General features: G+C 40.4%; 1 protein-coding gene across 1 annotated transcript; it reads right to left on the minus strand.

Annotated features, from left to right (window-relative positions):
* Window positions 1-2,722: 2,722 nt before the first annotated feature.
* RRP15 (ribosomal RNA processing 15 homolog) lies at window positions 2,723-26,501 on the minus strand. The gene is made up of 5 exons (XM_033055941.1): window positions 26,425-26,501; window positions 22,953-23,227; window positions 20,990-21,087; window positions 19,965-20,166; window positions 2,723-5,149 (listed from the first exon to the last, which is right to left on the minus strand). The coding sequence occupies exons 1-5, from the start codon at window positions 26,489-26,491 to the stop codon at window positions 4,997-4,999; spliced, it is 795 nt and encodes a 264-aa protein (XP_032911832.1). The 5' UTR covers window positions 26,492-26,501; the 3' UTR covers window positions 2,723-4,996.
* Between the last annotated feature and the right edge of the window lie 1,226 nt (window positions 26,502-27,727).

Raw genomic sequence — 27,727 nt, forward strand, 5'->3', positions numbered from 1 at the left:
GTGGTGGGGAGACTGACAATGTGTGGTGACTGCCCTTCACCTCCAGGCAGCCCTGCGAGGTGTGACTGTGGGGAAGGTGCTGTGGGCAGGTATGTCACAGGCTCAATTACCAGCAGCTCAGGCACTCAGCTCTCCAGTGACAGTTTTCATTCAGCTGCCTGACCTCAGGCACCCTTCCTGAAATGGACACAGGCCAGTTCTTGTCCCTGGACACAGGGCACCCTAAGTAAAAGGCTGCTTCACTGCCCACAAAACTTGCAATTTATGGATCACTTAAAAACCAAAGAAAATCCTCTTTGTGATAAACTGTACTCAACCTGAAAGCCAATGCAAAATCCACATAACCAGGAAAGCTTTTCACTATGTTGTTGCTTGAATCAAGCAACACTTTTAAGTTTTTTCTGTTCTGAACAAGATGAGAATGTCCTCCTTTATCAGGACAGAAAAGCAAAGTTCAAAGCAAGAAAGTGATTGAACAGCCATGGGCCTTAAGTGACAATCTCCATGATTATATTCCTAATGCACTTTATAAAGCACTCATAAATGGCTAGTGGAATCTTTAAGTACTACAGATTTTAAGTCTATGGCAAAAAATCCCATTAACTTCTACTTATGATCACACACACCTACAACACATGACTTAAAGAACTATTAACATTACATCAGCAGGTTTTATATTTAACCATTTCTTAATTATGGCATGAAGTTTCTGATAAGAAGTGTAACCAGTTTATCCTGTAAGTGAACACTTTCTATTAATTATTCAGTGACTTCTGAGAACACTATGTCTGTAAGAAATCCTAGTGGTATGAAAACTTCAATGCAATTCTGATCCTGGTTAGCAATTCACAATTACACCACCACATTTCCTGAAAACAGTGAAGGAACACTAAGAAAATGTTGTAAAATGATGCTCCAAAAGCTCATGCACTGGCATTAGAGAATGGGCTATTGAACCAACCGTGGCACTGTGAAGAAATGCTTTTTACGAGTATTCCTAAAATAACCTTCCAAAGTACCTCTTGGAAACTGCTTGTGCTCATGAGTTCACATCCAAAAGCTTGATGAAAGTACCCTAATTCATTTAACAATTTTGTATCCAACAGGTTTAACACATGGATTTAAACAAATGTAAGTAGTTTCAAGGAATGGAGCATTACGCAAACACAAGGATCTTTCGTGTTGAAGGTATTCAGTTTGACTGGAGTTTCATTTTTAACATGTCCCTTAAGACAGAAGAGCAGTTGAAAAGATGCATTTGAAAACAATGCTTTGTCTAAGAAGTATCAGCCATTGCTAAAAGTCTGAAGAATGATTACGAAAAAGCCCTTATCTGCTAGATCACTTACAGAGGTGAAACACTGGAGGTTTGCATGCTGCAAGGTTAGAAACCACTGCTTTAGAACAGCAGTAAATGAAATGTACAGTCTTCCACCATCTGTTAATCAAGAACTCGTTCAGTCTCCAGTGTCTGAGGTCTTAGACTCCCGAGTTTAACATCTTATTTAGCACAAGGACCCAATCTGTGTAACATGATCCTGAGTCTCCACTACCTCAAGCTTTCTCCTGGCCCTCTCACTCCTTACCTCAGCAAGTCTTGAAGAAATCATTGAGCAATTTGCAGGGATTGGAAGTGAACAACACTGATGACTGCTCTGTGTGTATATTAACTGTGCCAGGACTCATTTCATAAGAATGAGAAGCTTGTCATTTTCAGTTGTGCAGAGTGTTTTGTGCCAGATGACTTCTGCCTTCCTCCCCAGAGACCGCTACTGAGCCAGCTCTGAACAGATGCAGCTCTACAGACCACCTTCTTCTGGAAGCATCAGATAGTCAAAAAACTTTTATGGCCTCCAAACAATTAATTTCTCTCTTTAAAACAAATCAGACAAAAAAGCCCCATCTTCACTAGGCAGCAGCTTCCAGCTCATTTGTTCTGCTCATCTTGTGAACCCAGGAGAACCTGCCTCACTGCTGCAGAAGTGGGAGCTCTTCTCTCCAAGCTTAGCAGAGAAGATGCTGTGGTACAGTGGCATCAGACACAACAAGGATATTCCATCACAACTCCCAAAGTATTTCCCTAACTGGAGGCTGAAGAAAAGCAGGGACAAGACAGTTACTTTTTTTGCATAGGCCAACTCATGCTTTCCTTGCTGAAAAAAAGCACAATTAATGTGAAGAGAAATTAGACCAGGGGACAAGAGACATGGGGAAGAACTGACCCTGTGCCTTCTCTTATTAAACAAAACCCTTGCTTTGCGTGCAATCCATAGAATATTAAACTTTACATACTCTGGAATTGGCTTGAAGCCTAACAAAACTGGAACCACCCCATCCTTATTCGCTTTATATAGATAGGTACAGAAATATACAAAGTTGAGATGATTCATGCTCTCTGGAATGAAGGGCAGCAGCACAGCTTTGCTTGAGCAGAGATATTCATGGGAGCAGGAAAAACAGAGGGAGCACTCTGACTGCTGGGAAAAGTGCTGAAGGTTGTTCTTAGTAGCAGCTGAAGAGGAAGAACATTACTGAAAAAGGGGGTAGGGCAGCCCAGGGAAGAGACTGGAAGGTGCCTGGGCAAAACAAGATCTTTTGAACTGCTAGTCAACAAAAACAAAACTTGTGAAATAAAGCAGCCTAAAATCAAAACATGTAGTTAGTAATTTTAGCAATTCTCAGAGCTTCTCAGTATATGGCACAAAAAAAAGTACAAGGCAAAGACAAGGTTCAGTAAAACATTTAAATAACTACTCAATATACATGAAAATATAAGTATTATGCTTCTAGAAAGGCAAGAAATGCTCTCCACATATAGTCTATGCACTCTAAATGAAATGGAAGCTCAAAACACCTTCAGCAATATTGATAGATTCCACATTTTTCTTAAACACACAAGAGACACTTCAGTGCTTTAATCAAAACATTACTCCAAAAACGCATAAATAAAGACCCAAGTATTCTAAAAGCATTTGGAAAGCATTCTGAAGTTTTTAATAATCACCTCAGGATGTCACAGTTCCTAAGGAAAACTTAGATTATTTTCCAGAAGCTTGATTATGGAAAGAAACCTGCTGATATGAAACTAGAGAACAACTGTAGATTTAAGGGTGCTGATGTAATTTTTCCACAGAAAGCAGCTGAACTCTGTAGAGAGAAAGCAGTGTCAGGTTAGAATGTTATGCTGCTTCATGAAGCACATGCGTGTTTCCAAGCCACTGCACGTTCCTGCACTGCACTGATGAGATGGTGACTCTCACTGCACAGCTGCACAGATGCTGAGCCTTCACAAGCCAGGATAACCAGATGCCAAACTTCTGTGGTTTTGCCACTTGGTATTTTGGGTGTATGCCTTCATTTGTGATAATAAATATCAGGCCACAAACTAATGTCTCCTCAGATATCTAATATGTTTAACACTCAAAACAGCTTGAAAACCTAAACATCTCTGCTGTTAGCTTTGAGTTCTCCTGGAAGAATTACGCTACAATATATACCAGATGAATAGGCTAGGGATAAGGCAATGATTGCCAGTTGTTGGGATGGGCTTCTCTGCCATTTTGTACCCATATTTTTTATCCTGCAGTACACACAAAGTTCAAACAATGCCTTTGTTAGGAAAATCTAAATCCTACTGCACATTTCCATGCTGAAGACTGAAAATTTCAAAGTTGCTTCTAATCATATCTTGCCTGTAAGCAGGTACAAAGAAAGGTTTGTCTGTAAGGCATCTGTAGAAATGGACAGAACAGTACCATGTATTTTAACTATCATTTAATAGGCCCCAAGGCTTTTTCTTCACATAGCAAATGGGGAAATGTGATAGCAAAGTTAAACAAATGACACAGCATCAGACAGTCAGTCTGGAACAGTAAAGCAAAATTCAACCCCAGCCTCTCACTTATAACACCCTTATCACCACACAATTCCTTCTGTATGCATGTGCTTACATAAAATATGTTCTTATTGTGTGTGTTAGTTTCTGCACCTCTGCAGCCAGCAACTACTGAGGACATATGGCTGTAGTTTAAACAAAGGCAATTGTGTTACCCTGAGAGATTACTTCCAAATTTGTATTGTCATGGCCCACACCTAAGAGGAAGGGCTCTGGTTTGACCCTTTGCAGACCTGAGGAATTAGCATGAGAGCTGACTAAACCCACAGGATGAATCTTGGAGCTCTGGCTCCTCACTGAAAAAGGCCAGAACACCACAAATGAGGCAACACTGAACACAGTTTTCTGTGGTATTCCTAGAAAAGCTCTCCCTCCCCAGTGAAACCAATGGCAATGACTGTCCTCTCCTCTCCTACCAGACTCTTAGCTTATACCATCTTAGACTTGCCATGGAAAAACCTTATTATATATACACATATATAAATACTAAACCCTATCAGTAGGGTCAAGTCTCTCTCTTTACAATTCTGTTTCCAGAGTTGTCTCCAATCAAACTAATGCTCCAAGACCAAACTACCACATTAATGGTTATTTTCCTTTATTATCTACAGAACCTTTTCTGGCCAAAGTAGTAAAGACTCTATAGGAGTCCAATAACTTTACAAGGTGAGGGCATTTCTGTGTTTATTGTAAGCCATTCCTATTGCAAATTGCAACAACTTTTCAAAGTGCAGCAGTGATTTGGAAATGCAGGCACACTAATACATCAATTGCCATGACTAATGTATAAACTTTTAATGACCTTGGCAAAATCTATCTTTCATTGGGCAAGTGCCACTATTTTGACTGTACAAAATGTTTTGGAAATATGTTGAAAATTATACTTGTTTTGGAAAATATTTCAGGATTTCAGTATAGCAAATGGAGCTATATTAAATAAAAGTTTGACATGGAGGAGAAAACACTCCAAGGTTGTGTAAGTCTTTTTTTTTTCTTTTAAAAGAGTTATCCTCCAAGTGTTGTACATTCACAGAATGCTGACTTTTTGTCCAAGGAAACTTAAGAAGATAAAATATTATCTTGAATGGTTTTCAGTTTCATTCAGTCACTGTCGTCTTCTTGTTTCAAACCACCTCCTTCTTCACTGTTGCCCTCTCCATCGCTTTCCTTGTCCCAGTCCTTCATGGATGCTCCCATCATGAAGTCATCACGCAGGATATTCCATTCTGGCCCTTCTTCAGACTTCACTTCACCCTGGATGTTTGAGGGGAAGAGAAGAGAGAACAGAGAACGAGATAAATGTGAAAGGCAGTAAAAGATGCAAGGTCTCCATGCAATCAAAATAACACCTCCTACAGTCAGGACACCGAGGGCCAGCTCTTCGTGCAAATGGTACAGAAACACCCAGAACAACCAAAAATGACTTGATGCTAAAATGCAAACTTGTTTTAACCAACCAATAAAAGAAGTATGGAAATAAAACAATTATTCCTCATGGACGAAACAGTCAACCCTGGGCATAGCTTCCTTTATTAAAATCTTTCTTGGCAATCAGAATGGATTCATGATATCATTTATTAACCCCCAGGTGCTGCTTCATTAGAACACTTCTTGGCACATTTCTAAAACACAAATATGGATTTAATAAAGGCTTAACTCCCCCCCAATTTAATATTTAACATATTCAGTGATACGTGAACCAAATCACCTTTATGTGAATTATTACCTCACTACCTGGGCTTGTCATATGGTACAAAGCTGCCTCGAAAAGAAACAAAGTTGATCTACTCTTAGCAAGCCAACAACACCTTACTCCAAATTTCCTAGCTGTTGGAAGTGGCTAAGGACTGCATGGGCTGGTGGATAATGAAGCCAAGGGCACAGTCCCAGGTCAGCACTGCAAGCAGCGCTCGGTGGTTCCCGGAGGTGACAGATCCCGGGTGGGCAGTGCAACAGCCCCATCCTGTGGCTACGCTTCCAAACGACAGCTGGGCGCTCTGACAGCATCCTTACCGCAGGGAAATACCGAAAGCTGCTCAATGTACAGGGCAGGGATTTATTTCAGTTTGTGCCTTAGCAGCAAAACATTTCTGAGGAACTACGCGGCTCAGTGTCCAGCAGGCAAGCAAAAAACTGTCCTACCAAAGTAGAATTAGGGGCACTGAAAACACTCCTTTAGTTCTGCAGGGTCTTTGAAAATAAAGTCATCACTGGCACCCCAGGTAGGCTTTCCCCACTCCCCTGCTCCAAAGAAGGGACCTCAGCATCCTCTGCAGACAAAATTTGCCTACTGGATGCAAAACCAGCAGTGAATGTATGATCACTACAGACATCTGTCTATGCCTCTTCTTTGTCCTGCATCTAGGAATGTGATACCACTGCCTATTTAAGCTGAAGCCTGTGGGAATCAATCTTTGGGACAGAACAGCATATAGAATTTGATTGCAGGAGAAAAGAGAAATGAAGAATGTGGTACATTACTGTAAATAAAACACGTCCTATCACACCATCAGAAGTTATCTTGGCAAAAAGTCTGCCAAACAAGGTATGTGTTTTTAATAGGTAATCACTGTGACTTCTGCAGTTCTTTATTAAACACTGCCCTCACAAAAAAAGAACAAGTCTTAACACTTTCCTTCCCAAAAGGAATTTCCCAGGGCGCAGCTCAAAAAAGAGAAACTCTACAGCTGTTCTTCGAGATGTTTGCACTGGGATTTGGTTTAGGGTTTGCTTTGGTGCCTTCACAGATGCTCTCATTAATGGCTACTCCCATCCAACAATTCCCCTCTTCCTAAGGATAGTGTCTCCTAACCACTTTCCACTCTTGCTTCAAGTGCTACACCCAGTAAACCTAAAATCATCTCAGGAAGGGCAACTGATCACCTGGAATGAAAGAGCTACAGATAAGGTAGGTCCCTAGGCAGACCCTAAAATACTCACATGGGAATCACCTGCATTACTACAGTAGTGCAAACACAGGTAGTCTGTTCTGGCATGCAAGGACAGGGTAGTATTGTTTTCTCCTTTTTAACTGTATTGCAGTTGTACATCTTTGCCTTTGCAGAGTAGAGAATAGCTTAAAAAAAAATCACAAAAATCTCCAAGTTCTTTCTTTCTTAATCCCAGATGTTTGATAAATCACTATTTGAACAGTGAAATTTAAGAGAGTTGAATCTGAAATACTTAAATGGAAGCTTAAAACCTAAATCTAAAATGCTTAAATCCCATATATTATACAAAATAATCTACATTTTTCGATTTCAACAATAAACTCAACAGAATTCCCTTTTTCCCAGATGTGCAGAATAGGGATTTTTTTTTTCTTATTTTGTTTTTGTTTTTAAACAGCACAGAAGGAATAGATTATTATCAGCAATGACAGTTGCAGGCTCAGGGTTTGAAAAGCTCAATCCTCAAATTCATCACAAGCTACTATTCAGCAACCATTAGCCCTTCTGTCTGGCTATGTCAAGTGAACAACAGGACAAAAGCAGGACTTTAACAAAAGAGGGATGCTGATCCTCCATAGCATTACCCATTATGTAAGGCACCACAAAGGCCTGAATAGAGTTTTACAACAAGCCCAAAGGAGAAAGACAGAGGTAGCATGTTCATGCCTCAAAGATGAAGATTAAATGCTTGAAAGCAAATATTTAATCAATTTTAAGCATGCTTCCAAGTGAAGAAAATGTCTTGTTTAGTATCTTCATTCCTAACTCATTTACTACTCTATTTTCCCCTCAGAATAAAAACTCTCCAAATCTACTGCATCACAAAACATTCCCAAAGTCTTAAGAAAATATGCAGCAAGAGTATTTGTATAATTAACAATTAGTTGAACTGTAACATCACTTCCCAACTTGCTTTATGTAAGAATGTTAATACAGTTGGGTTTTCAATGCCATAATCTAGTTTCATCTAAATAAAACAAAACTGATTCTTGGCACGTGGAAAATAAACCAGCTTTCAATCTACACAAATGCTTTTGAACTCCCAGTCAGCTGTTCGTGCACATCTCACTACAACCCTGAAGTCCCCTTTGAACATCCCCAAATGAAAACAAAGCAGGCTATATAAACAACAGAGTGTAATGCTACATAATGTGAATTCTTCAGTAAGGCAATGAGTGAAAAATTCTTGTGTTGTTGCTTTTTTCCTCTTCTCTCTTATACATTGGAATTGGGTTTTCTTTGCCAGAAGGGTGTGACAACCTATTTCAAAAGGTCTGAGAGGCTGCAATTACTAAAATACCTCAAGAGTCACTGGTGTTTTACTAATTTCTGGTGATGAACTTGTTATCATGAGCTGAAATAAGGCAGACCAAAGCACACACTGTGGTTGGTTACTCTAGTGCTGATACCTGCTCTGATGGATTCATAGTCCAGTTGAAAAGAGTCCATATAAATAAAAAAACCCAAAAAATCTTGCCTACTGGCTAGGTTATCACAGCATTAGCTAAATATTCACACAAGTAGGGCTCTGTAGTGGGGACATAGTTCCTGACCTCATTCTGCTTCGAAGACATACTCTAAAAGCTGCACCAGGACAAGATGAGCTGCAATTCTTGGCCAAGTCCTAGTAAAATCACCAAACAAAGCTCCAAACTTAAGCTCCAACAAAGCTCAGTTCTGTCACACAGAACAAGCAGCTGACCCTTGCAAGATCCAGGCTGGATCTGCCTCCTGGATGCTTTTAAAGGAATTGGTCTATTAAAGCGTCGTGGTAGCAGCAGCTGTGTGATCAAGTTAGAAATCTCCCTGGTTTTGTTCATTTCTTTACTACCACAAAAAACTGGAGCTACAGAATTTGCTCTTGGTAAATGACAAGACAGTATCTTCAACTGAGACCTGCCAAACTCAACGGTGGAGCTGTGGCAGGCAGCACTGGCACCGAGGTGTGGGATCGATCCTCTCTGCCCATTCCTGCTCAAGCAGACCAAAGTCCACAGTGCTTATTGCTAAGTAATGGCATTAAAAGATATGCCTTGAAATCAGACAAAAGACAGCATTTCACTCCACTGCCCACCAGCCTGAGTACACTCCAGCTTGTGTATCTGCAAAGCAGCAAACACACCTACAGCACCGTGGAGATTCCCCAAGAGCTGTGTCCAGAAGACAGGAACTCCATGGTTTGAACAAAGGAATGTTTTTCAGACCTAGGGATTGCAATCAGCACACTGGACCCCCACGCCTTTGCTCTGTGTATAAGATGAAATGCCAGAGCTTGCAGGGGCATCTCTCTCTACCATCACCTACAATAAATGTTTATTTGTACCTGTCAGGGGAGGAATTTCTAACATAAATATCTCTCAAGCAACAACTTTAAGCACTGAGAAAACAATTCTAACGTGTCTAATTAATCTGAACTGTCTCCCCAGGTTGCTCTGTTTTGCTCAACACAAACATTTAAGACCTTGAGACACAGCAAAGCTTTTGTCATGACGAAGAAGTTAAAAAGCGTGACTGCCAGAACACATTCTCACATACATCTGACAATTACCTTCCCTGTCAGCCTGCATCTTGCTCTGAATGACTGCTTCTATTCTGGTTCTCCTCCTCAAGCAAGTCCATGAAAACTGAGCTCCAAAAACCCCAAACAAACAGCACAGGAATGCACTGAGCTATGTTAAATCTTAATAATAATAATAATAATAATAATAATAATAATAATAATAATAATAATAATAATAATAGTAATACCTCTGCAGCAGAAGAGGGGGATGGAATGAAAACCAAAAAACACCAGCAAAATAATTTCTCCTAAGTTCATTTTCAGCAATATGCAAGCTCACAGGCTAAGAAAATAAATTCCCTTCAGGCTAAGAAATGAAAAAAAATGCAGCCAAAGTATCTAAAGCAGAAATATAAGCAGAAAACAAAATGTAATGATTTTTAACAGGAAAATAATATTTGGGTTTGATCATTAGTGCTGCCTGCAACTTTATCTGATTTGAATTGCAGCAAGATCTTGACTGTAAGAAAGGCTCCTACACAAGCCTGATCCCAAACAGCCAAAACCCCACAAATCTGCAAACTGAGAATACAACCTGCACTGCTATTACGTTGAACTTCTGAGCTGAATTCTCACAGCAACTCACTCTGGGAAGCTTTTTCAAGCTTGCAGAATGTGTGAGCTGCACAACAGAAATCTATTCTGCTGCAGTATAATTCTGCACAATCATTTATTCCTTAGGGTGAGAGTTATTCAATACCCATTTGCATTCTCTCTCTGAATGAGAAATTAGAGCAACTGCACTAAACTACCCTGGTTTACTTGAAATGACACCACACTGTGGGTATCAACAGTGGCACAGGGGATTTACTCAGATCATAAGCTCTCCCATACACACCAGAATGCTCTGGCAACTCTAGTAAATAAATCTAAGAATGAAATTTTTTTACAGTGTGTTTTGGGACCTGCTGTTCCTGTTCAAACTTCTCTGAAAGTAACACACTGGAATTATTACTACAAGCACAACAAATAGTGATTTTCCTTTTGAGCACAGCCAGAAGACCACCCAGAGCTTAACGACCTGCACGAGGAATCTCCCCATCCTCACATCCTCCTCTAGGGTTTACTACAACTGGGGATGTGTGAATGAGAAGGAATGCTTTGGGTTGGCACGCAGAGGCTTAAACATGGTCCAACTTTACAGGGGTCAGAACTCAATTACAGAATTTCTAAAAACAAGCATTAATCTGGGCCTAAGCAAAGAAGAAAATTCATAACCACCGTTATTAAATGCTCAGTTGCAAAGAAGAATCTTAGAAAAATTCTTATGAGAGAACAGATTTCCTCAGGCTTGGTTCACCAGAAACCTCATAAATTATTATTTCTGTCAGGAAAAGCAAAAATATTTTAAGAATTCAAGCTTAACACAGGGCCCTTCTGCACACAGGACGCTCTGGAACTCCTCAGCCTGCGCTGTGCTCCAGCCATCAACAGCAGCCATCTCAGAAACCCCTGTGCTGCACAAGGAATTCCACCACATGTTGCTGCAAGACATGTTTGGCCATACTGGCATCAAGACTCCCTTCTCATGTTTTAATGAGCATGATGTATAGCATGGGCATGCTACACCAGGAGCTGCTCACAGACAATAAAAACTCACCTGAAAACAAGACTCACCCAACAAAACAATCCTGTAGTTAAGTTACAACACAGGCACGAACCTTCACCCATACAGGCAGTTTCCCTTGTGGAATACACTGTAATTTGTAACTCATGTTCTTTAAAATACAAGGAAAATGACAATGCCAGGAGAAAACACTCCACTAACATAAAGACAGAAAAGGTCCACCAATTTTTAAGTAGGTACCAAGCAAAGATTAGTTCAGAGCAGATTGCAAGTTATTACAGAAAAGCTATCTGGAAAGACAGGAATACATTCACACATTCCCTGTATGAGATTCTGATGCAACACATCGGAGCAGACAGTTTATAGACTCTTTCTATGTGCCACTGCTACTCATTTTCAGTCCTGCTAGTTTTTGTCTCCTGTAAGAATAAAACTCTTCATCACCCTCATCGGTACATGCCTGTTTATCAGCACCACACTACTGACAGTGAAATTCCTGCCTACCAGAGTGGCCATTCCTATGCCTGTACTCACCTGTTACTCCTACCCTTTATTCACCTGTAGATCTCCACAGCTTTCCTGCTTCGTGTACTTGGCACTGCACAGCATCAACACCAAGTAATACTTGATATAAACACCCCCTGAGTACTGTGCTTGAAAACAACACATGATCAAGACCTTTGTACTTAAAACAGTGTGTTACACTTTCACTGCTTATCAGACAAGAATCTGTATTGCCAGTTATGGTGACCAAGCTAGCTGAATCACAGTTCTGACTTGGAAAAGATGGTGCTTTCCATGAGAAAAAACAACTTTTGCTAGCTAGTCATGAGCTTCAGGTCTGAGGCAAAATATTGGTCATTTTATATTAAAAGCATATTGGTTAATTACTAAGAACAATCTAATATGGAAACTCCCTACCAGTTTCCATCATTATAACTAAAAGGAAGATAATGAACTGAGAATTCTTCTGTTTGGATGGGATTAAAAGTGAAGGAATAAAGAACTTTTCTAGATGTGCAAGATTTCAACCCTGAAATAAATGCCACACAGCTTCTCAAAGTAATAAAAATACTCTCTATCAGCTGGTCCTTCATTTCCTAATGTGCATTTCCCACAATAATGAGGACATGACAGAGTTCAAAGATGCACCTAAACATCACCTCAGATCCAAAACATCTTTGGTACAAGCTGCACAGTTCCTGAACCACCAAGCTGTACCTGGAAAATACACAGATATAGCAAGAGTGCCTAGTAAAAAAGCATGCAGTCAAGATCATGGCCTCCAGTGTGCTATCCCTCAGAAGTCACATCCTCATGTCTTTCAACTTTAGACAAACATTTTCCAGTCACAACAGATTTTTTTCAGATGTCACCCATTTATGAAAGACACTTATGTGCTATCTCAGCTGGGTACCTAAAATTTTCTGCAAATTGTTACAAAAGCTTGCCTGTTGGCCCAGTAAGAAAACATGCAGACCTACAGCTGTTTGGGTTATTTCTGGGGTTTTTTTGGGGTTTTTTTGTTAGTTTTTTTTTTACAATAAATTAGCAGCTTGCAAATTTTTGGATAATATGAATATCACTCAAATTATTTCCAATAAATGATGCTAAAACAATCCAATGTTTTTCATTACGATTCAGCAATAGGCATAATGGAGTGAGTCACAAAAGGTTGTTTCAAACAATAAAGGCTACAGTAATGACCATGCCCATCTCTTCCAGCACTTAAGAAATCATCTCACAGAACAGCTGATGAGAAAGAAGTGAGGCAAGTAAAAAGGCTCCTCTTCCTGACTCATAATTTCCACTTTTGAATCCCAGAAGAAGGATCCAAAAAACTTTGAGGTAGGAGGGTGAGGGAAAGAAAAACTGAAACAGAGCCTACAAGGAACCAACCTTTGTGCAATTTTATTATTAAATATGAAATAATGATGTCTTCATGTCTGCTAAGCAGCTTGTCTGATTTCACCTCCCTACTGTCATTGCCCTTGGTTTTACTTCAACAGTTTTTGCAGCATATCCTAGAGGTCTCCAAATCCAAATTTCTCTGACGTTATATCCCTGTAATTTCCCCCCATGATGCCATGTGTGAGTGGCAAGCTCATTAAGGAACAGACCATGCCCCTCAACACTCCCAGGCTGCTTTCTAAAAGCAGTTTAAACCTGATGAAGGAAGATGTAAACTGACCAGGATCTCAATCCCTTATCTTAAACATCTGGCTACCCTCTGTCTGCATTTCTGACCATTCCTTCTATGTTTCTGTATGGGCTTTCCCAACAGCTGCAGGTGAAGAAATGGCACAGACCACCTGCACTGTCCAAAGTTCAGCAGCAAACCAAAAAGAGGTCAGAGCTTTCCAAGAGGCAGTTTTAGTATAATTTATAATGCTATCAGGTTTAAAAAAGTACATTTTCTAATCTTTCAGTAAATTTCAGAAACACTCATCAAAAACTGGCTGGGATTTCCCATAGTAATGAAAAAAAATGTACTGAACTCAGCAACCCTCTAACTGTTGCAAGCTGGAAGCAGTTTGAGCCACCACTCCTGAAGTGTATCTACCAAGATAAACAGATGAGAAGGTACCCACAGAGGTCATTTATAACACACACACTCTGGAAATCACAACATTTTATACCTTAATAAAACTTCAAAGTAAAGGAATCACTTTTCATGATAATTTCCAATAGCAAATGCTCAGATGGGGGAAACAAACTTATTCAGATAGACAAGCTCCACCCAAACCTTCTTACTTCCAGAGAACATTTTTCTATAAAACTTTTATGAAATGTTTAGATGTATTTTTCTCTAAGTACACTGCCCTGCCTATAAGAGTTATGAACAAAGCCAAAAGTGGAGAGCTGCTTTTATAAGGTTTCCAACTTGATTTACCAGATAAAAGTCTAATAGGATTTGACTTTTTGTGCTTTGTATACTCACAGGAAGATCAAAAGAAGATGTATGCCACAAGTTTTTTAAATGTGGTTGTTTTAGACAAAGTTTTACTGAAAAAAAAGCCTTGCAACATCTTCTGGGAAAACAGAACACTATCACAGTATCCTGTGCACTAATAAACAAACAGCAAGGCAAGTTACTCTCAAATATGACAGATGGAGCTGTCTCAGCATTGCCTGACATTTCAATCACAAGTCCCTGTTTATATTCACTTAAAAATTTGCCAAATTTCAACTGCTTCATGCTGAAGGATTTTGCAATGTTTCAAATATAACCACTTCATTCCTTTTCACAGAAAGACAAACTTAAAATATTTTGTCTTCAGCTCCAAGGAAGAAAGAGACATTTTCTACAGAACCCATTAAAACCTTGCATCATTCATTCTTTTTAAACTTAAAAATCAGTTAAGGATGTGTTTTGGAACTGGCTACATATCTTTTGCTATCTCCATGAACATTTGCCTGGATTTGGACAAGTTATAAACATCTGGAAGACCGCCCTCCCCAAACCTCAGGTCACCACCTCAGTAGATCCAATAGGCATTTAGCATCCAAATTCTCTTAAGATATCTGTCCTCACTGATCACACACTATCTGCATCTTAGCAGGCAGCATTCAGCTGAACTGTGAGTGACTCATGATGACACACGATTTTTCCCTTCCTGATTTCTGATCAAATATCTGAAAAAGAGGACAGAAAGCGATATCGAGTATAAAACCACAGGAAAAAGGATAAACCTAGTAAAATATTGCCCTTCACATGACCCTTAATTGTCTCATGAGGAGCTGAATTTACAGTGTCAAGTTCTTGACATCTAATCAATCAAATTTAAATACTGAAACACTGACAAATTTAAATTGACATTTAAATATTGACAAAGCTCTACAGTCCCATGTTAACACAGATGTGCATTACCTGCTATGACAACAATCAGGGAACTGGGCTTGCACATCTTAAAAAATTAATCCTGTTGATGACATAAACTCTGTTAAGTGAATACAACTTCTAAACAGATTTAAAGCAAAAATGTCACCATCAAACAACCTCTAATACACACAACAGCCCTTTTCCTTAAAGAAAAGGAATATAGGCTATAACATACTGGTGGCAGGCTGCACTGCATTTATCCCTGAGGATATTCCTAAGAATAAAGCATACAATTAGTTGTCAGCAACTTTCTGGTACAAAATCAAAAAACTTCATTAAAAGCATCAGCTCCAAACATGTATGGGGTGACCTTCAAGAGAATGTACACATAGTTGGGAAAAACAGATACAAATGCAGGATCCAAAGGAGTCCAGATTAAAAGTTTTTGTGCATGTGATGGGAAGACATTTATTAAAACTAGGAGAACACATCTACTCTGGCTACAGCTGAACTAAATTAATACTTGGCTGCCCCCTCAAATCTGCTGGAATACATGCATGCCTGGTTACTCCTTCAATTAGGTCTGTAAAACCAGCACACAACAGCTGTAGTAATAAACTTCTGCTACTCTGCAATGCCATTATCACCTAAGGAAGTCTCCTGATAAGATTAAAAGAGGTGTTGATACACCTTACCAAATTTCCAGAACTCATCTCTGCCTCCATCCACACTTCAGAAACAATTTCCTAACGCAGGCTGAAGCAACTGTTCAGACTATTGTCACTCCAGAGAAGTATATGAATGAAAATAATTTTTCACCCTCCTCATTTCTACACTGTGGAAGCAGTGGAAAGAAATAGAGCATGCTGATCGCCAGCACTCAAGAAGCTGCAAGGAAAAGAAGGTATGCACTCTCAGTTTTTAAACTGATGTGACTTTTAAGCTGGAAAGCACAATTTATACCCCCATTTAGCTTAAGAAAATGAAAGCCCCCATGCCACTCCTTGTATCCCAGAGCAAGAACAGCAAAGTTAGAAGTGTAGCATTCCTCCCGCCCTTGAACAATCTTCAAACTACTGCTTAAAATGAAGTCTTATGAACAGAAGAAAAATCTATAGTAAGCCTGACTCTAATCACTGTCCTTACAAATTACTTACCACATACTTGGATCATTTATAAAATATGTTTGAGGTAGAAGGAATTTCTCTAGAAAAGCACTTTACGTACCATATGAGCAATTTCTGACACGAAATAGCACTTGTATTCTTCTGCACTCATCTTCCTTCCCATCAATACATTATTTTGGAATAGGTACTATTTTGAGACCAAGACACCAATTTTTTCCAGATGCCATCACAACACAGGAAGCAAATTGTATCTCCGGGTCGTGTAGTCAGCCTAGCTTACAGTAAGATTACCTTGCAGAATTTGGATCATGGTTACTGAAGTAGACCAGGAAATCCTGCTCTTACTGTCACCACTGAAATGCTCTGCAACAGATCTGGTGTAAGAAAGCTTACAAGTTGAGGCAAAATCATGCTACAAAGTCCCAATTAAAAATGGAAGGTTCATGAGTGCAGGTCATGCTTGTCATAAAGAGTATCTGTAACTTTCATGCCAGTTGTTTATGTGTCACTAAAAAATGTTTTACCACACAGTAAAATAGTTTACAGGGAGCAGCACAAATGACAAGAGAAAAGTCAAGATGAAATTGTCACTGGCAAACCGAAAGCTAGGAGAATAACCCTGAATTTCCTCTGAATTTTCTAGTTTCTTACAACTAAGGTTTCAAGACCTCATGTAGTTTGCTACCTTAGACAACATACCTGTGCAACTCTAAGAGAACACAAACTTCACTCAACCCTGGAAGCAAAGGTACTTCCTCAGAACACCCTGAAATTTATTAAGGACCTAAAGAAAACAAAAGGTTCCTATAAGGATTCCTTTAGTGCCACTACCTACTTTTGTATTCATTTTATAGACATAAAAATTACTTCAGCCTCCAGGCCTGAAAAAGCAGCATTTCTGATATGGACCCTTTCTAAACCTATAGTTTAATAATGTTTCTTGTAGTGCCTTACAGGAAGATATGGCCAACACTTCCTGAAATGAAAAGCTGGTGTGTAAGGATTGTGTTCAACAAAACTGAAAGCTCTCATATCTGCCAGTAAAAGATTCCTAGAAAAACCCACCCCAAAACTTAAAAAAAAGCCCATCGGAACACAAACAAGTGGGATTTAATTTTTTTTTTTATTACTACATTTTTCTCCCACATTGCAAGGCTTCAGACAAGGTGGTGAGGGCAGAGAAATTAGATGACCTTACCCAGAGGGAAGCATCATGCACAGTAACTTGGAAAAAAACAGGAAAAAATATTACACAAGTCAGCTGGCTCAGCAAGGATTAAGAAATACCTTGATAAACAGCAAATGATATGAAAGGCAAAGCTTTTGGCTCCAGCTCAGAAAAGTAATTACTCCCAGCTGGGCACACAAAACTCCAAGAAGGGCTTCAGTTTCACAAGAAGGGCACAGGAAAACTTACACAGCCTTCCAGTCTTTCCTTCATAGTTATGTTGGTAGGTATATGCCAAGTAGTATTTAGGCCAATGGCTAAAAGTAAACAAGAATATGAACAATGTTCTAGGTGGGGCACAGATTACCTGTCCTTTCCAGGAACACATGAAGCTGATGGGAACAGAGAACAGAATTTTAAAAGTGGTCATGCTACTCTGAAATCATACTGCTGCAGATGGGCCTCTACAGAGCATTTAATTTCTATTTTTCACACATAAATATACTTGACTAAATAGTCAATCAACAGAGCTTTATAAGGAATTTCTTCAACAACCCCTGACACGTGTAAGAAATTGCCAAACTTTCAAATATACGAAGCAAATTTCGCATTCTAAAACTCCTGCAGAGCACGAAAATGCTTTTGCCCATTCTCAAAATACAGTCAAGTCTCATGGCATAGCACGAGGTTTGAGTCAAAAAAAGGTTTGCTTTCACTGGTAAAACTTTTTTCTGCTATTTTTCCTGCTGACTGCTTGTTTTATGTGGGTGGGGTAGTGTTTTTATTGTTCTGGACTGCCTTTTAATTGATGGCAGAGTGCCTGGATTTTGGGATTGGCATCTCTTCCATTGTTTTTGCTGAGATAAATAAATGTATTCTTCCCCCCTCCTCTTTTTTTCAAAATGAATACACTCTATACCCTCAACTGCTAAAAACAAACCCACAAAACAAACAAACAAGAGCTTTCCGATGGCACAAACAATCTGCTGAAATCCTGCCGCAACAAATTTATTACTGAAAAGCCTCATCCAGGCTTCTTACCCTCTGAAACACCCTCAAAGACCAAGAAGCAGATACAACGGTGGAGGCCAGCAGAACTGTTCAGTGGCTAAATATTTGTGTAATTCTGAGAAGGAGAATGAAGAGCAGATTTTGGCTTCAGCCTCAAGCCTCAACAACTACCAGGAAGGGAGCTTGCTAAATGAGTAAGATATGTTCTCAAGAGAAAAGAAGGCAGATTAGGAACAGCTTGCAAAGGAGTTATTGAAGTTTGGTTCAGTATTAAATTGAATGGAGAGTCACTGAAGCAAAGGCAACAAGGGAGAGAGGAAGGGGGGTGGCCTGTCTAGGTAGACATGCAATTAAAAAACCTAACCAAAAACCCTGATCCCCACCCCAGCTTTTGTGCACAAGCAATGTGAAAGCAGTACCTACATTAATACTCAAACCCAACACTAAGCAGCCAGCATCTAAAGCATCTCCAGAAGTCTTGAATGGAAATATGCTGTTACTGATGCTGCCAAAACAAAACTATTTTTTAGTATAGAAACATTTGCAATCTGTGTTTTGTGACCTAGTAATTAAAAAATTGCCTTGCTACAATGTAACACAAAACAAAGGTCCCAGTTCTTGCTCAGCTATTGATTCAATGCTGACTACAATAGTAGTTGGCAGTGCCATAGTTCCAATATTCTGCTATTCCAAGGGAGGAAAAACAAATAAACAAACCAAAAAAAGAGAACCACACACATACATATGCCCCCCCACCCAAATAAGCAAGCTGGAATTATTTAAGGAGAAATAAAGTGTCAGCACCAAGCTAAATTGTTCTCATTATCCCAAGAATTTAAAAAATACTTTAATATTGCACTTGCATGAAAATTGTATGAGCAGTCCATGCCAGGCAGTGTTTCAGCATGTTCCCCAAGTGCACACAAACAAAAAACATATGACAAACTGTTGTCTCCCAACTGATTAAAGTATTTCTTCCTGGCACGGAAAAGCACTTAGTTAACTGCAGTGTGTCTGCGCCAACTGCAGTATTCCACCCACCACCAAGCACAGAGTTCAAACCTGAACACAAATACGCTTCAAAAACGTGCAGCTTCTGAAATATGAGAAAGAGTGTGTCTGAGCAACTTGTTTTCAACCCTGAGCTACTTGGTGAGCTGAAAGAACTGATGAAGTTGGACGAGTCCAACTACACTGTGTCTCAAACACATTTGGAAAAAGTGGAAAGTATTTCTTTCCAAAACATCACAAGAGCAAGGAAAGCCACACCAGCACAATGCACAGAGAATCAGAGAAAGAAAAGCCTACATAGAAGGTTTCATGCATCTCTATTTCTTTCTGTTGTGGTATTCATTTTGTGTGGCAAATCCTTCAGTTTCAGATGCCATCATCACTCAAAGGAAGCGAGTTTGACATGACCAAACTGTGGGGACACACAAGTAGTACAGTCTAACACACCATGTAAGATGAGCAGCCTCCAGGTCTTTAACAATTTCAAGGAGCTAACTATTACTGGCCAAATTCCAAATGTCACAACCCACATAATCTAGCAGTTTTTTCCATGCCTGGTGCAAAATCCAAGATAAAATCCAGTGTTTCATAATGTTTTTTTAAACACACAACTAAACCAAGGTATTTGCATAAAACGTTCGATGTCTTATCTGAAGAGTTTCCAGTGTTTTTGTATTTTGATAATCAAAAGAAAGGGAACAGGCTAAGATCTACTTGTTCCCTTCCAGAAGTGTCAGAACATCCCAGCCATTTGGGTCACAGGTTTACGAAGAGCAGGCACATTAACACAGAATCATTATACTGAGAAGGTACCTTGTAAGCATTTTTTTTTCCTCACAGATGAAGCTTACCTGTTTACTTTTTGTGCCCTTTCCAGCAGGATTCTTGCCCCCTTTAGCCCCATCCACGTTTCTTAAAACATCGATGAAATCTCTCTTTGAAACAGAAGACATCAGTTTAGCACGCTTCCTCTCAGAGCCCCCAACTTTCTTCATCTGCTCTTCCATGTTCTTCTGGTGCGTCCTGACAGCGTTGAATAATTGTACAACGCCTCTGCAACAGGGAAAAGGACAAAAAAGCAAGTTTTTAAACTCGAGTTCCTTTTACAGAAATGAACTTCCCACTAAAGCTAATCAGTGCAGATATTGGATGGCTGCTTCTCCCCAAAATGGTTACCTCAAACCTCAATTTACTACAGCATAAAAGACTTTTGATTTTTAGTCCTCCTTCATATTTATTCCTAGGAACCAGTAACAAACAAATCTACAAACAGCTATTCAGACTCTGAAGTAAGCCTGGTTAACATGGCACTGAGATAATTTCATCCTAGAGCATGTTTCATCCTTGGGAGCATATTATTTGTCCTAAAATCAGTTATTAAATTACTCAGGCAATTTTCTTAATGGCAGCTGAAGCTGGGGGACAAGGCAGAGGGATGGGTAAGGAGACACACACAGGCAGCACATCAAAATGTTCAACTAGTTCTGTGACACCAAACTACCACAATGTGAACAGGCAGCTGAACTTCACAGCTGTGGATCTGGTGAATCCTCTGTGGAGAGGCAAAAAACCAGAACAGTAGAAACAACTGTTCTGCATTTTTAAGGCATTAAATTAACAAAATTAGGGGATCCAACAAAGCACTTCTGTTAAGCAAACATTAGATTCCCACCTAAATTTTTACTCTTTCATAAAGCTTCTGAAATCTTTTGTTGAAATTGATACTGTACAATGCAGACCTGTCTATAAATCTCTCAGCTCCTGCTAGTCACTTCTTAAGAGTTCAATCTGATTGGAAACAGATTACCTGCACAAGCCTTTTCCTCCTCTTTTTGATATACATATATTTAAGGAAAGCATTCAGAAAAACTTTTACCTTGTGGCAATTCTCTGAAGATTTCTTTCCTTCTCTCGGTCTTTGACAACATCTGGCTTCACTCGGCACATCATTTCCCATTCCCGCTTTTTATCGAGCTGCATTATAAATATTGTTATGTGAAACAACATGGACATTTGAGAATGCAGCAGGATCTGATAGCAGGAGGAAAAAAGGTATCTGCAAAGTTCAGTCTGGTTGAAAGCAAAAGGAGCTGTAATATAAGGCTGGACAAGAGGTCTGAGCAAGTCTCTTGCATTGACACAACAGGGGCCACACACAAATCTCAGAGAGTCACCTGCTTTCAGGAACAAAAGCCCAGGAGAGAGATGTTTCCATACTGACTGCCTTGAGCAAGGAAACTATTCAAAGATAGCCTTCAAATCCCAGACTTTACAAGCTGAGATTTTTCTTTTTCACAGAAAAATTTATACATAATAAAATCCTGGGTCATCAAGACAGGCATGTCACATTTTGAGCCTTGGGAATTTGACTTTCCCCCTACAGAACTGGTCCCAGCATGGCTTTGTGACCAAAGTGACACTCAGCAAAGAGTGCAACAGGCAGAACTCTAACACAGGAAGAGCACCAACAGGCAGAACTCTAACACAGGAAGAGCACCAAGTGTCTAGCAGATGACAAGTCGTGAACAATGTTGTTTTTTGTCTTTTTTTGGAGGCTCTGTTCCAAAACCAAATTGATCCACTTTTCCATTACCAGCAGACACAACACCACCAGCTTTGTTCCTGCTGCAATAGGAGACCACTGCATTTCATGACCTCTGCTTTAGGAGTAAGGTAAAGACTTTTTTCTTCCCCTCTGAACAATTTACAGTGTTTTAGGCCTGGTGATGTTCCATTAAATTTGTTTTATGCAAGAAGTCTCTAATGGAATTTCAGAGTCCTTATCTTTATAATTCCAGGCAGACTACTATGAATTTCTGAGTTTATGACCATGTTTTGGCCTTCGATCAAAAGAACTGCCCTATCCTACCTTTCATCAGCAAGAAATCAATGAAAGGCAAATTGCTTTCAAGTTTTTCTAAAGTAAACAAGTCACTTTGAGAACCTGTGGCCCATCTCTGTTTTGCGGTATTCTCACATATTCACTGGATGAGAGCAGGTATTTAGGACAGCCATAACTGTGCAGATGCTGTACTGAAGCTCTCTGTAGTTAAAAGGCAAGCCATGGCCCAACTGCAGCATGTCCCAAACTGTCAGGTGAATAACCTGGTTATCCCACTGAAACAGAACTGGTAGGATGAGACATTAGAACTATTAAGGTGTTTCTAGCCTGAAGGTAAATCAATCAGAGCCTGAAATTAAAAGTTCCACTGAAGACACAAACAGATGACTTACTTGCCAGCATGGTTTTGTTTTCTTCATACTAGTTTCAGAACCAGAAGCAATTTAGGGCACTGACATAGTACTAGAAAACTCCAATCAGGAAAATGGTTGAGGGGAGCAAACAAAAATGTACAACCACATCAATGATTTCTGCAACCTCAACCCAGATGCCTTGATTTTGGAAGTCATAGCACAGTTGAAATGGAAGTAGTTTTCTTCTCTTTCTCCCTCTCACTTTCTGTAGTAGAGAACCACTTCAATTTGTAATGCCAACAAAGGGAATTTCACCCCAAATTAACAACACCAATTAGAAAATCAAGCTTAAAGCAGTTGCTTTCACCCCCTCAAAGAAGAAAACACCTTAAGCTGACACACTGGAACACTCCTGCTGCCGAAGTTCAGCCTGCCTGATGACCCAGAAGAAGCAGTAAGGGAAAAAACTTTACACAGCATGTTTGGAAGTAAAAAAAATTAAGCGAATCAAGATCACCATGAAGGAGAGACTGCAAAACTGAGACAGCCTCAGCAGAGATTTGAGAGAATACTCTGAGACTATATGGCATGTAGCCCATCTGACAGTCACTGCACAGGGAATACTGCATCTTTTTCTTTCTCACCCTCATCTTCTTTTCTTGCCTCTCTTGTTTTTTTCTCTCTCTCTCCTTCTCCAGGGTTTTATTCTTGGCCAAGATGGTGGACTTATTCTGGGGAATCTTTTTGTTGAGCACTTTTGCCATGGCATCTGCCCATCCTGAACTTGGGCCATCTTTGGAGCTTGCCGCCTCTTCAGCCACGTTGCCAGGGGCTGCTGCTTCATCTTCATCATCACCATCCAGGGCTTCACCTCCTGAAGAGTAGCTGTCTTCTGGAAGTTCTGAGCTTAACTCAGAACCTAGGGATTTAAAAAAAAAAAAAAAGTGTCAGGAATTGTTTCTAGTAAGAATCATTCACTAGTGCCATTGGCTCCACATGTAAATGTTATCCAAGTTCAGAGTGAGGTATTACTGTAAATGTGCTGTTACAATTAATTCCTCAAGCAGGCACACACCATCATACTGAATTTATTAGAAACTATGCAGTGCAAGTGCTTGCTTACCTCATTGATGATTTAAAGTGATTGAAAGAGGCTGGGCAAAAGGGAACAGGCAGCCTTGGATATTTATTATTACATTATTGAATATTTTTATGTTTAGGGCTGGTAATTGTGAGGGGAAACCTGTCTGTTTTCCAGTTCAAAAAGTGTAACTTACAGATGCCTATCCACACAAATATGTGTGTATGTATGTACAGACTCACAGAGAAACTGCAACAGTGACATCTGGTGTTTGAGTGCAAACAGCCACAGGAATTAAACTGAAGCTGGGGGGCATTTCTTATGTGACAGCAAAACCTGCTCAGAGAGAATACTGCCAGCAAAAATACAATTACCTAAGCATAATGAACCCAGGGGAGACTGCTTTGTGAAATACAGCATCAAGACAGTCAAGCAGCTCAAAAGAAACCAGAGGCACTGAGCTTTTCTGGGGTATGTAACTGCTCAAGTTACACAAATAAAAAAACCCCAAAGTCAAGTTTCCTTACTCCTGTGAGCCCTTCAAAATAAAAGAAGGAACTGAAGTTACAATAGCAAAGTTTGGAATTAAGCAACATTAAGATGGCTGAAAACAGCCCAATTGACAGCACAACAAATACATGAAGAATTAGTCCTCCTTACTCTGTTCAGTGGGTCAAACTGCAAAAATAGAGGTATTTAACAGTGCAAATAATTAACTAGAATGAAATGGGCTGGAGGTTTAGGGTGTGCTAAAATATGCTCAGTTATTTCACTTCACTACGTAATCAAGAGCAGAGCACAACAAAGTCCTGCCACCATTAACAACTATTCCACTAATATTTGTGTCACACTAAATTTTAAATTAATGACCTTATATACAACTTTCAAGGCTGCAAAATCAAGGGTTGAACAGAAGGAGGCTGGTTTCTGATCCCAGTCAGTCCCACCAGCAAGGGACTGATTCCCCACCTGATTCACTTTCATCCATCTACCACTCTCAAACTCCTTAAAAGACAAAATTTAAATTTTAAATCACAGTACTACTGAGCCAAGAGCTTTACTTTGTAAGCACTCCTGTATCACATGAAGTACCTTTATCAACCAAACCATTAAGAGGATGAAGCCAGGAATGCTTCACAAGATCTGTTCTCTATAAAACCATGCAGGCAGCTATTAATGATATTCCTCATTAATCAACTGTCTATTTAATTACTAAGCTAACATAAACATACACTCTGTTGCCACACTAATTCATTATTCTGCCTTCTCCATGTGCCTGTTTAAACCAGGAAAAAACCTAACAAACGACATAACAGCAAAACAGCGGCATTGACCAATTTAAAACAAAACTTCTACTGCCCAGGCATGTTTAGAGGCTTAGGGAGCATTTAGTTATCCTGATGGAACTAAGTAAGGGTCTATGGCTACAAAACAAACGTGGAAGAGAAATAATTACTGAATACTTGGTCATTATCAGTATGAATTTTATTACCACCAAGGTAAACACAGTGGTATGTCATGCTGCACTCAAAATAAATTATGGGGTGTTTTCCAAGAGTCCTTACTATAAATTGGAAATTTAGAACTGACAAATTTTTTCAACACATTCAGTAACTACTTAAAGGCATCCTTTTCAGTCTTTAACACCTTCTAGGTATTTGCATCCATATTCCAAGTTTCAAATAAAAGATAAATTCACACCATCACCTGCAAAGAAGTAACTGCATCACCACATGACATTTCACATATAGGAACCACATCCTGGTTCCTACACATAAAACAATGTCAAGTTTTTACCCCGGGCCTTGTCCATGCTAGGATGTTGCTATTTAGCTTTTAAACAAGGAATCAACTCCCGCTTGTGACTTTTTTTACACACACACAAAAGCTAACAACTACCAGAAGTCCAAACCTGAATCCCCCACAAAAGCTAACAACTACCAAAAGTCCAAACCTGAATCCCCCACTGCTTAGATCCAACTTTTGCAGATAGCCATAAAAACCAGATCAGACTCACAGAAAGGAAATTTGCAAAAGCATGTACTGTATCATTTCCTTTACATAACATCTTCTGCCAATAAAATAGGAGAATAATGCCAACAACATTTTGCTTTCAACAATTACAGAAAATTTATCAAGGTTTCCACTACCAGCCATAATTTATTTTTTAATACATCAGAGTATCAGTCAACAGCATGAGATAAAGAAGAGCCATTAAAAAAAAATTAAACCAGATTAACTCGATCAGAAGTAGGACCTGGGGCCATATTCTGGACTGAAAAGACTGATTTCTGGCACAGATTGAATACAAAAGCACAGATTGAATATAAAAAGTGCTAATTGTTTCTGTGTGTGTGTGTTGTGAAATACACATTCGCATCACTGTACTTCACTCTTTACAGAAAGAATGCGCGCCACAGCTCCAAACGGGCACAAGCCTGAGTCCTCCCAAAATAAAGAAAAAAAGAAATCCAGTTACAGGATAGAATTAGGGAGCGATCACAACGCGGCAGGAGGCGAGAACCGGGGCAGAACCGCACATTAAGGGTCAGTCACTGGAACGAGAGCGTCCCAGGCGTTTCCTTAGGAGAGAAGCACATCTCGGTCTCGCACAGACACGGAACTCATACAGCTCTGCACAGTCTTTCTCCCCTCTGCCAAGAAAGAGGGCAGCGAAAGCCGTTTTGGTGGGCCCAGGGAATTGAGGAGCTGCTGTCCGTACTCTCCGGGCTGAGAGGGAAAAGCCCAAGGGTCAGCGCAGGGCGGGCAGGAGCAGCCACAGCACCAGGCACCGCGGGAACGCCACCCACGGGACACACCGCTGGGAAGCGGCCCCAGCAGGCGGCCGGGCCGGGGCCTGAGCTCCCGTTCCTGGCGCCGGCCCTCGGCCCAGGGTCCGGAGCGGGGGTATGAAGGGCCACCGGCGGGCTCGGACGGGGCAGAGAGGAAAGGCCTCCAAGATCAGAGACAGCGCACAGCAGCGGCCGGCGATTTTTGAGAAGAAGAGGGGCCCGCCCCGTTCCCGCTCCCGTTACCGCTGTCCGTGTCCGTGTCCGTGTCCGCGGCCCCGCGCCCACGTGGGCCCGCCACGGCCGCCGCCATCTTCCCCGGGGCCCACCCAGCGCCGCGCTCCGGCCCGGCCCCGCGCCGCCAACCTGCGTTCCGGCTCCAGAGGTTCCGGGCAGGCCGGCGGCGCTTCCGGGGCGGTGCGGCGGCTCAGGGGCTCCGGGCGGGCAGACATGGGCCCGTGGGTAAAATAAACAGGGCTGTAAAATAAACAGCGCTGCATGGGCTGCCTGGTGCGAAGGGGGATTTGAAGGCTCCACCACCATGCTTACTATGAAGGCCCAAAAGTATGGGCTGAAAATACTTGCAAATTCCAGCTGATGTACTGAAATCGCTTTGTCTTACTGGTGGTGTTTGTTGTTGGCACTGGGGGGGGTCAGAACAGCAGATCCTCCACTGTGTGTGGTGAGAGAAATCTTAGTAACACTAAATTTTTCTCACTTCACAACCACTAAACAGGCACTCAGATTTTAAGGCCAGATTGTAGCCCTGCCTGTCATCCATTTACTGAAGTTTATGCATCTGTACGAAGCACACCCTGAGAACAGCACCACCTCGATGGAACACCAGAACTGTAAAAGAAGCAAATCTTAGGCAACTTCTTACATAAAAGTGCTATAAACTAAATGAATGAAAATCAGTTATCAAGAGCTGCTGTTCTTGTAGCAATAAAATGTGCTGGGAGTGGGGCAGAAGCTCCAGGATTCCTTGGAGCCCCAAAGCAGTGAAGTAGAAATAACCATGGACATTGCCAAGTGTATGTATGAATATAGGTAGTATGAATATACAGGGGGAAATTGTTACATGTACATTGTTACATGTAGCATAGTCTTCAGTATTTTTCAGGTTTAAAAATCTTAAAAAGGTTGTTTAATTTCTGCACCCTATATTTTTATAATTATTTATTTTCTTGCTGCAAACCTGCACAATAAGTGACCTGTGTCTTTGCACTTCTGTCATTCCACATTTTTTCCTCAATGATGTGGATTGCAGCCAAGATAGGAAATTTCTTTTCCTGCCTCAGCATCAGGTGGGAAAATTAGAAATTGGAGAGAGGTCAGAAAATGATGACAGATATTCTGACATGACTGGGGAAACTGTTTCACAAGGAAAGATTAAAAGGCTTGAGTATGTCTTGGTTAAGTGCTGAGGACAAACAGGATTGGATTTCTTGTTTCTTTGTCATAATCTGTGCTGCTGAGTGGAGCTATCTGATACAAATTTCAGTCTAACTCATGGTTACAAGCAAAAAGAAAATGTGTGCTGAAAAAC

The sequence above is a fragment of the Catharus ustulatus genome, chromosome 3 (assembly GCF_009819885.2).
Source record: "Catharus ustulatus isolate bCatUst1 chromosome 3, bCatUst1.pri.v2, whole genome shotgun sequence".
NCBI classification, from domain to species: domain Eukaryota; kingdom Metazoa; phylum Chordata; class Aves; order Passeriformes; family Turdidae; genus Catharus; species Catharus ustulatus.

Coding starts and splice junctions, on each gene's coding strand:
- RRP15 (XM_033055941.1), bottom strand. CDS start 26,491: ATGGCGGCGGCCGTGGCGGGCCCACGTGGGCGCGGGGCCGCGGACACG. Junction 21,088..22,952: donor GGCAAGAAAAGAAGATGAGG/GTGAGAAAGAAA, acceptor TTTATAATGCAG/CTCGATAAAAAGCGGGAATG. Junction 20,167..20,989: donor CTTCAGAGAATTGCCACAAG/GTAAAAGTTTTT, acceptor TCCCTGTTGCAG/AGGCGTTGTACAATTATTCA.